Source organism: Cicer arietinum, chromosome 3 (assembly GCF_000331145.2).
Source record: "Cicer arietinum cultivar CDC Frontier isolate Library 1 chromosome 3, Cicar.CDCFrontier_v2.0, whole genome shotgun sequence".
Taxonomy (NCBI): domain Eukaryota; kingdom Viridiplantae; phylum Streptophyta; class Magnoliopsida; order Fabales; family Fabaceae; genus Cicer; species Cicer arietinum.
In genome coordinates, this window is record NC_021162.2 from 7,521,075 (window position 1) to 7,531,982 (window position 10,908).

Genomic DNA, 10,908 nt, shown 5'->3' on the forward strand with positions numbered 1-10,908 from the left:
TAAATAAATTATAAAGATTAAGTTGTGAGTAATTATAATTATATATAAATTAATTATAAATTAATTAATTTATAAAATATTTAAATTTTAATTAAAAATTAATTTACGATATAATAACATTGATATGATATTAATATAAATAAAAAATATTTAATTAATCATATTATAATCTCAAACTATAAAATTCTAAATATAAACTATGGTCATTATAAAATATTAAAAATGTATTTTTTAATTTGATAAAACCAAAAATTAATTCGGCTAACTAAAAGAAATATTTTTTTTTTCTTTCTAGAAGCCAGATTCACAGAGATCACGTGGTTTATGTGTCCTGATCATACGGGTTGACGAGATTCAAACAACCAAAAGAAATTTCTAACCACAACTTACTTTTACTCCTTCTCAGCCACACACGCAATTCTTTTTTTGGGTACATATAACAACAGCCACATATGCATTATTACGCAATAGGTCAAAAATGAATGGTGCATTATTGATCTATAAAGTTCTTAGCTAACCTTTTTATAACTGATAGAGCCTTTTTATAACTGATAGAGCAATCACGTGATGAAGTGCCACATACGATGCATGTCAAGCTGACTCATGAAGTTGCATTAACTCATTATGTAATTTTTTGTGATATTCCATCGTTCAAACTCAATGACTCACATTAAACTTTTTATGTTTTTATTATAATTAATCAAAAAATAGTTTCTCTTTTTTTCTCTTCTTTTTCAATTTATAATTAATCTTTTTCTTCAAGAAAATAAAATGAACCAGAAATAATTAAAAAACAAAATTAAACCAAAATATAAATTAAGCAACAAAAAGAGATTTTTACGCAAACTTTTTATGTTTCTATATCCCAATAAATGATAACATGAAATCAGATGTGAGAATCTATACCCTTACAAGAGAACCAAACCCAATTATTTGATATTTTTATAAAACAAAATTCCCATGTGATTATATTTTTCATTTATTCTAATCACTTCAAGCAGAAATTTTTTTCTTTGCTTATAAATCATGATTAATTGAGATAAAATGATTCGCTTTTGGCTTCTAAATGATCACCACTACTGGAAGGTGCAGCTGAATTTGAACACATCAAACATCTGTATTTGCATTAACAACGATAACAAATCTGCAAGATTTATACACTAAATAGCAAGCATTTATTTATTTAGAAATATTATCCAGGTACAACACCCACTCCTAAATAAACCAGAAGAAATTCGATTTCACAAGCACAAGGCCTAATTTTATTCAGGGAACAACACTGACAACAAAATTAACATAAACAAAGAACAGAACGTAAAGACCAAACAACTAAATCTCCTTCACTTCCTCCTCATTCTCATCCTCACTCCAGCAGCATTTCAGAGTAGACCGGGGAGATGAACACCCATCATTTCGAACAAAGGTACGATACACAACAGCACCACCAATACCAAGCACTTCGTTGATCCTCTCTCCACAACAGTATCCTTTAATGTCCAAAGGAAATTTGTCAAGCTTTTCACCATTCATATCGATGTGCAAAGCAACAGAAAACTCAGCTGGATAGAAACATGCTAAAACCCTTCCAACAATTTCATTCAGAGACATTTTTTCAAAGTCATAACCCACTGCTTCAAAGCTTGCATAACTGAAACCATCTTCAGGGGTGACATGGATAGTGGAAATCGCATTTCCTTCTATTCCATTCATTGAATAACCACAAGGGTCAAATTCAAAATCACATATGTTAGATTTTGGGAGGATCTTCCTGATTCCAGAATTCTTAGTCATCAAAGAAGCTGAAGATGTATCTGTCTTGAAAAAAACAGATGCTTTTTCCTTGTCTAAACCAGTCATGCACATTTCAAGGCCATAGACAGCTTCCGATGAAGCTTCTGGTTTGGCACTAGCAGAGTAAATGTGCCAAATTTGTGAGTTTTTAGCATCACCCATCATATAAGCTTGGCTACCAGAACCAAGTTTGCCAAAATAGCCGTCAAGAACAGCAACTTCCTCCGAAAAGCTTCGATGAGGGAATGATTGAGCTCCAGGAAAGATGAAGCTTCCACGAGTGTATCTCACTGATTTCACAGCAATGTTGAGACCATCAGCAAGCTTAAGAATGGCAGGGATAGACAGAAGCAACTTGGTAGTGCCGCATGTTTTGATTATGACTTTGTAAGCATAGACAAATAGGCTGGACTCCGAAAGAACATATGAATCGACATAACCATTCGATAGTGAGTCAACAATAGTGCACTCTGCTGGTTTCAGAATCTCGTCCAATTGATCTTTGGACAATGCTCGGAGACCTAATCCAGCAGGATCAGAGAAAACGCCATTCTCGAAAAAAGATACCTCAAGCCTCTTTTCATAGCCTTCAAAACCGATTGGTGAACTTGTCATGGTCATCTTGAATAAAAGGAGAAAACAATACTTGTTGTGTGTAGAGAAAGGGAACAAGGGTTGAAGAAAAAGCAAAGACGAGGAGGAGGAGGACACGAAAAAGGAGAGAAGAGGAAACTAGAATAATATTGCAGTTTGAAAGATCAAGGAGTTATATCACAACCAAGGAAAAATCTCAGGATGGTTTGCGGATGCACTGCACAATTACAAAAAAAATGTGTTAAAACACAAATTCAAAATCAATCTTAACTCATGGTTTTAAATTGTCCGCCACCATCTCAAATGAAACAAATGGTGGCCGCATAACCGCAATTTAAAATTATGTTTTATTAATGTTTCCATTTATCAAAGGAATTGAAATATGAACTTACGTTGGAGTAAGCAGCAGATCTGAATTTTTTGATTCCACCGTGTGGTCGAACGTCTTCAATGGTGTAGTCGAGAGGAGCTTCGTATAATAAGGACTTACTACTACTAGACTTCTTTTTACCACCTTTAGACTCCATCAGTTCATTCACACCTTCCTGCGAAAAGAATGAAACAAAAATGTCAATCACAAAAATAGGCCAGTAATTGCAAACAAAAGTCATGAATTCTAGGTTATTTTTCGGCATAGATGACAAAAATATGAGAAATCATGAGGGGGAAATTGAAAATCATATATGGATAAATTATCATAACAATTTCTTAACCAGTTGTAACAAATGGAGAAAATCTGGGTAGTATGCAACGAAAATAAACAAAAAAAATCGATTCAAAAGATATAAATACAAACCCAAAGGAGCAAAATTCCCCAGAATACAACAGCATTAACAAATTTTTCAGAAATTATTTTTAAAAACATTTTAAAAAACTTGAGAAACGTGTGATCAGAGTTAAATATAATCAATGTCAGGAATCAAAACATCAAAATCTTCTTCCCAGAATCTTATCATCAGAAGAACATAAGGTTCAAAAGAAAAACCTTATCATCAGAATATTTTCTTGCAAAATGCTAACAAAAAATTCATACCAAACAAAATTTTGCAAAAATAAAAGGTCAGATCCTTTCAATCATCAAATGCTATCATCAAGAATAAAATAAATAAACAAAAACAAAACAACACCAAAAAGAATAATTTTTTTATTTATTTTCTTCCTCGAAAATTGAATCATATTCATTCCTCAAAAACAAAATAACGATAATATATAAATAAATGAAAACAGAAAAACGAAAATAGGAGCGTGATACTCACAATTATAAACGATTGGAGACCGATCTATGCTTTTCACGATATCGCCTCAACCAATCAGAATTTCGAATTAAAATCAACCTAAATCGAACAAAATGAAGAACAGATGCAAAATATTAAAACAATGAAATAATCGAAAAAACAATTGAGAAAAAAATAAAAAGAGGCGAATCGTAATGCACTTACGGAGAATATAGAAAATTGCAGACAAGATAGAAGAGAGAAAAAAATCGGTTTAGAAAATTGAAATGAAATTGCAATTGATTTGAATTGCTCTGAGGAGAGATGGGATTTAAATAGGGACTGATGTAAAGGTTAAATGACAATAATGCCCTTCGGTTTTTCGCATCTTTTGTTCTCATCCCATCGCTTCGCCACGTCCCTTTTCTTAGCCACGTATCTTTCTCCTGGCATAGAATTCCGTTGTTTTTACGAAGAGAATATTCTTTTTTTAATATATAAAGTTTTCTTTTATATATTTTTTTACGTTTAATTAATATTATATATATATAATTTCACTAAGACATATTTCTTTCTTTTCTTTTAATTCTATTTTTGTTTATTTGTGAGAAAGAAATAGTATATAAATTATATTAAAAGAGCTTTGAATTATGAAAATTCTAAGTACTGTTCATTCTAGATAATTGAATATATTTTATTATATTAACTTTTAAGGGAATGCTACATTAATTATCAAACTCAAATAATTAATTTTGTCAAAAAAAATTCAAATAATTAATTTTATAAGATCCTCTTGAATAAAATAATCCTAAACATTAAATATTCATTATTTTAAAGATAATGTTAGTTGAACAAAATCTATCTTATATAAATAAATAAATAAATGCATTATTTTATTGTTTTTTCTGAAATATTAAATAAAATAAAATTGAATATATAGTTTTATTATAGTCAAAGTGTATTTATTGTAAAATATATTTTATCATTAAATATTGTAATACTTATTTTATTTATCAACATTAATTTTAATAATACTAGGAGACACTATCTAACACATAATCTAAATAAATAATTATGTGGGGTTTATATAAATTTCAATAAATAGAATATAGTGTGTTGAAATATATGATAAATCGTCTTTTAGAACAAAATATAGACAACTAAAAAATTGACAATCTGATCTTAGTTTCGAATTAAATACATAAATTTTGTAGTTATTTCATTCATAATAAAATATAAGTAAAAGTGAATTAATAAAAATTAACATAAATATATCAAATTTTACTTATATTTTATTACATTGATAATACCATTTTTGTTTATCATTTTTGAGGGAGTATATTAGTAACAATCTTCAAATTTCTATACTTATATATAAATAAGTGAAATATAAAAAAATTGGATAATTTATTTTTATTTTTAAAATCATTTAAACTCTTTTGTTTATATTTTATTCAATTTTACACAATCTAATAATAACAATTTTTAACTAATTGCACAAAATTTTGTAACCAATAGTTTTATCGAGAAAATTGAACGGACAAACACTTTAGTTTACATGCTTGTATAAATATAATAATACTTGCCCTTACCTACTTATGAATTATATAAAATAAGTCCTATATTCTTTTTTGAGAAGATAACCTCTACATTATTAAATCTATAGAAATATAATTTATTATTTTATTAAATTGGGTTGAGTCTAACATCAATGATTAAATTTTCGTAAAATTTTAATTCGAATATATTTATCAAGAAGAGATACTTAAATTTAGTATTTAAAACATTTTAAATATGATTACTCAAGTGAATAAAAATTTATAGGAACAATAATAATAATAATAATAATAATAATAATAATAATAATAATAATAATAATAATAAATAATTTACTATTTTACTTAACTAAATTGACATATATAAATTAGGAACAAAATTTAAGTGCCTCTAGATTATTTTTGAGAATCAGTACTTCTAGTTCTAATTATAAAACGAATATTTTATCAAAAGAAATATAAAATGAATGTACTTTATTGAATTAATTATAATTAAATATCAAAATATTATGACTGTCCGCTTTATTTTGTTCTAATTTATACATGAAATTAAAAAAACAGAAGAAAGATGAATGACATATATTGACAACAATATTCAAGTGAGAAAAAGATAAATTTACAATTAAATTTAAATTGTTAATATTATAAGATAATTTTAATTTAATAATCATAAATATAAAATAACTCATTATTCTAAAGATAATTTTAATTTAAAAAGATTTATCCTATATAAATGCATACATACATTTTTATGAAACATTAAATATTAAATTAAATTAAATTGGGTATTTTATAGTCAATGTATTAAATGTAAATTATATTTTACTATTTAAAATGGCTTAATTTCCTTACTTATTTTATTATTAACATTATTTTTAATTAAAAAGTCATATGTGTAAAAATTAATCAGGGAAATACCAAAAGTATGGAAAATAGTTAATATTTTCATTCATAGAAAATACCATTAAATATAATTTTAAATTACAAGTTAAAATTAGTTTAAAAACCTATATTATGTAAATATATATTTTTCAATTTTAAATTGTTTTTTGAGATTAAAAATGTATATATTGAATTATAAATAAAGCAACATTTTTAATAAAACTAATTTTATTAAAAATATTAAAATATCATTATCACAATATTTGTTTATTTGAAAAATTTATATATTAATTTTAATTCAAAAATGAAATAAAGATAAAAAGGGGGAAAATATTTAATAAAATTGCACTAATGTCCAAGTGAGCAATGATGGTGAGAAAGTTGATCCTTATTATAGTCAATATTTCACTCAATTGTCTCAAAGTCAAAATAAATGTAACAAAAAAGAAATTCACAATATACGGTCTGTCCTAAATGAATTGAAATAGTTTTACAGATTTGAATATAAAAAGTCCATTCGATAGATTTAAAAACTGAAATTTGATATTAGTATTTAATTTTTCTTTGTATAAGTTTTTATTTTTGTAATTTACTTTACTTTTTAAATAGGAATATTGGAGGTGGCAGGTGCAGGCAGCGAGTGACGTGTGTAGGTGGAAATTTGTGTGGACAATATTGATATTGGAAGACAGCCTAATGAAAAGAATCAACAAAAGGCAAGAAAAGAAGCTATGAATTGGTTTCCTTTATTCTTCCTCCACGTCCAAATTTCATGCAAAACGCATCACTTTTGCCTCATTCTTTCTCACTAAAATATAAGTTTTTTTACTAAAAAGTTTTTGAATTTGGATTAATTTGATAAAAGATTCTTTAAGTCATAATTATTTATATTTCTAAATATATATAATCGAATATAAAAAATGTATTAAAAAAATTAGTTAGTTATACTAGTTATATGTTTTTATTGAATACATAAATTTCATTGTATATTTTAGGTAATTAACTAATTAATCATCAAGTGTAACTAATTATAGTTTGTCTAGTAAAACTGTTTTCATAATATTTAAAAATGGATATTTTTTAATTAGTATTTCATCTTCTTTCAACGTTAATGATTATTGATTCACTTTAAAAAAATTATTAATATAAAATGAACACATATTTTAGTAAATAAAAAATAAATATTTCAACAAAATACATATGGTTTAAGTCTTATTTTATTTTGTAAAAATATTATATTTTTATTTTTTATAATGTGAATTTATTCAATATTGATGGTAGACTCTTCAAATGAACCATTCTCATGAGAAAATATGAAATATTTGTTAATGAAGATGAATTTCTAGAAATCATAAAACATTTTTATTTTATTTTAATATTTATAGAAAATATAGACAATTTCTTTACAAAAATAAACAATTGTTTACTTTAATAATTTTTTTATTAATAAATAAAATTAAGACAAATTTTAAGAAACTGAAATGTTTTTGTAAAGTAAAAGCCCCTAAAATTTTATATAAGTTTCTTTTTGACTAAAATATAATTTTGGCCTCTTATTTTTTATTTAATATTTATTTTGGTACTTTAATTTATTTTCTTAATTTGTTTTGACTCTATCTCTTGCTTCAATCTTTTATCTTTTACTTAATAATCATTTTAATATTTTATCTTTCATAAAATTATAAAAATTTATCATTTTATTAACGACTAAAATAAATATTATATAACAAATAAAAGATATGAATAAATAAATAAATATAAAAAATAAAACAAATAATATATATATATATATATATTAAATATTAAATAAAAGATAAATTATCAAACTTATATTTTAATTTTTTTTTTGTTACAAAAGAAGTCAAACACCCTAGTTATTATTGCCTAGAATCAAAAATATTGTAGAAGCCTCCATTTATGTTTATCCTATGATTCTCTGTTTTATTCCTGAAGAGAAATACTATTGCATATATATGCTTTATGTTTTATAAGTGTTACTTTACAACAAAATTCACATCGTCAAACACATGTAGACTTTGATCTTGATTTTTTTAACCAATTATCAATCGAGCATTACTATTTCTTACAAAGGATTTACTCGGAAAAGAACATCTATAAATAATAGTGTTTTTGACCGTACATTGAAAAAGTGAGTGGTTAGGAGTTGTTTTTTATCAACCACACAATAATTAGAGTTTTGTTTTTTATTTTTTTTAGATTGGATTTGCCTTCTCTAAAGTTAGAAGTTGATAGAGTGAATAGATATCTATTCGTGATTGGTTATATATGTATATAAAATAAAAATCATTCATTTGATGATTAATATTTGAGATAAATCACTTTACATTGCAAGATATATAAGATATATGACAAAGATTTTTCTCACCAACAATCAATTTGCTAACAATAAAATTCATATGACAACAACTTATTTATGTCGCCACAATAAAATATATATTTTCTCAATAATGTCGTTGTCGCTTGAAAAAACTTAATTATGCCAACAACAATTAACGTTGCTGCAAATACAAACTTTTGACAAATAATGTATTGTTAAGAATAACACAATCTTTTGGCAACTACATAATTTTTTATTGAAAATAATACAATTTGTTTTGCAACAAAAAAATTTCCGCTACAAATAATACCATAATTTGATAGCAATATAATTTTCATTGGAAATAATACAACTTTTTAGCAACAACATAATTTTCCGTTGCAAATAATACAAGGGGATTTCTATGCTACAATAGAAAATCGATATGTTTTGCTACTATCAACTTAAATAATCAATAGCCTAATGACATGTTACATGTGAGTAAGATTGACCATAATTTTAAATTTAACACCACCAAATTTTTAAATTTTACACTTTTTATTTTATTTTAAAATAATTAATATTTATTTATTAAACTATATAAAAATATCAAGTTTTAAGTTTCTTCTCTGACGTTATCTCTTTAGTTTACCGTTCTCCATCGTCTCTCTGTCGTTCTTCATCGTCACTCTCCACTATTCTTCATTTGTTAGATTTCAAAGTTATTACTTCAAGTGCAACAAACAAAAACATACAATAGCATGTGAATAGTAGGACTTGTTTATTGAATATGCTATTTATACATAAGCTATTCCTATTCATTCTAATTTCCCTTTGACTAAATAAATAATTAACTAACTAATTGAGTTATTAGTTAGTTAGTTATCACATACAACTAATGCATTGCTTGAATTACAAGTTATGTAACACTTTTCCTTAATTCAAGTATTTAAGTGATACTACACCTAACATTAGTCTTCACTCCTCAAATATGTTTGTCCTCAATTCCGTGAACATAGTTGTTGAGACAAACTATACATTTAAAGTTTTGATGAAAATAAACAAAGGTTAATTAAGATAGTTAATTATGATTCTAAAATATTATGTTAATTTAACTTGTGCTTTTGAGTGAATTTAATTAAAGAACAGAATCAAGCAAAGCAAAGAAAAACAGTTCAAAATTGTAACAAGAACATTCTGGACAAAAACAGATAATGATCTCCAGTTTCAAGAATGATCATCACAACATCTTGACCAATCAATCTCCACCAGTTTAACAAAGCCTTTGCCTCTGAATTTTATACCAATATCATTAGTACATGGCAAGGAACAAATATGATTCATCCCAGTACGAGAAGGTTCTCGAATCATTAAAATAAAAGGACTCGAAACAAACCAGTTGAAACAGTTTGAAACCACTTAAATCAAACTGTCAAGAAAGTTCGATCAACCTTGATATATGTTAAGACATTACAAAGACATCCAGAAAGATCAAAACAAGAACTCCAGATTGATCATCAAATCACCATAAAGATCAAATTGACAGATCAATATTGATAATCAATCTTCGTTTTCTGCATAATTACAACAGCGTTATGTTTACTTCTGCAATGACTTATAATCTTTCTCCAAACTATTTTGGCTAGATTCAAGGCTCCAGATTGAAGCTGTAGCATCAAACATTAAGTGAGAAGCTTCAAAGGCCCTTAAACTAGAAAACAAAACTGATTAAGCAAGGCTATAACAGACTCAGTTAAATCAGTTTCAAATTATTCAAAGGCTGAATTATTTTTATTCTCATATATTGGTTTTGGTCAAAAGTGACAGAGCACTACCAACAGCTCTTTTTTACCCTTATTAATTGCTTCTAAACGCCTATAAAAGGAAGGCCAATATCCAAAAATTAGTTAAGAAATTCAAGAGTTGTCAATTCCCATAATCATTCACACTCACATACTTGAATTTCTCAATTTTCACAAAGAAGAAGCAGTTCTAAATTCCAACATCAGATTGCGTGATTACTACTGATTTTTTTTGTAAAGAATTGAATCTCAAACAAGAGTTGAGACATCTCAGATTCTATAAAAAACAATTTTATTGTAAAAACTCAAACTATAAGAGTTTTATTATAGTTTGTTTAGATTGTATTAAATCCTGTCAAAGTTAGATAGGTGTTGCATTTACTTTCTGGGTGGAAAGTAATAGAGATCGAAACAGATCAAAGTTGATCTGAACTAGGTGCTGTAAAATCAAGAAGGTTCTTTGTTTTAAATACTTAGTGGAAAATCTCACAGTGTGAGGACTAGACGTATCTCGAGTTGGGTGAACCATGATATATCTTTGTGTGGTATTCTCTATCTTATCTCTTTATTTATTAAGCTTGATTGATTAACTAAGATAAAACACAAACTGATTTTCTGTTTTATAAGCTAACCAAGAATGTTCTCCGTTTTATAATAAAAATCAAGAACGTTGTTTGTTTTATGTTTTCTTAACCAAGATCATTCTTGAGTTAAAACTTGAGTTTATTTTAGGAATTTTTAAATAGATATAT

General features: G+C 26.0%; 1 protein-coding gene across 1 annotated transcript; it reads right to left on the reverse strand.

The window, feature by feature from the left end:
* Window positions 1-1,152: 1,152 nt before the first annotated feature.
* LOC101491737 (S-adenosylmethionine decarboxylase proenzyme-like) lies at window positions 1,153-2,596 on the reverse strand. The gene has a single exon (XM_004491714.4). It carries the CDS (start codon window positions 2,410-2,412, stop codon window positions 1,330-1,332), a length of 1,083 nt encoding a protein of 360 aa, XP_004491771.1. The 5' UTR covers window positions 2,413-2,596; the 3' UTR covers window positions 1,153-1,329.
* Window positions 2,597-10,908: the final 8,312 nt, after the last annotated feature.

What these genes read in the sequence shown, in the direction of transcription:
- LOC101491737 (XM_004491714.4), bottom strand. Translation starts at nt 2,412, where the DNA reads ATGACCATGACAAGTTCACCAATCGGTTTTGAAGGCTATGAAAAGAGG.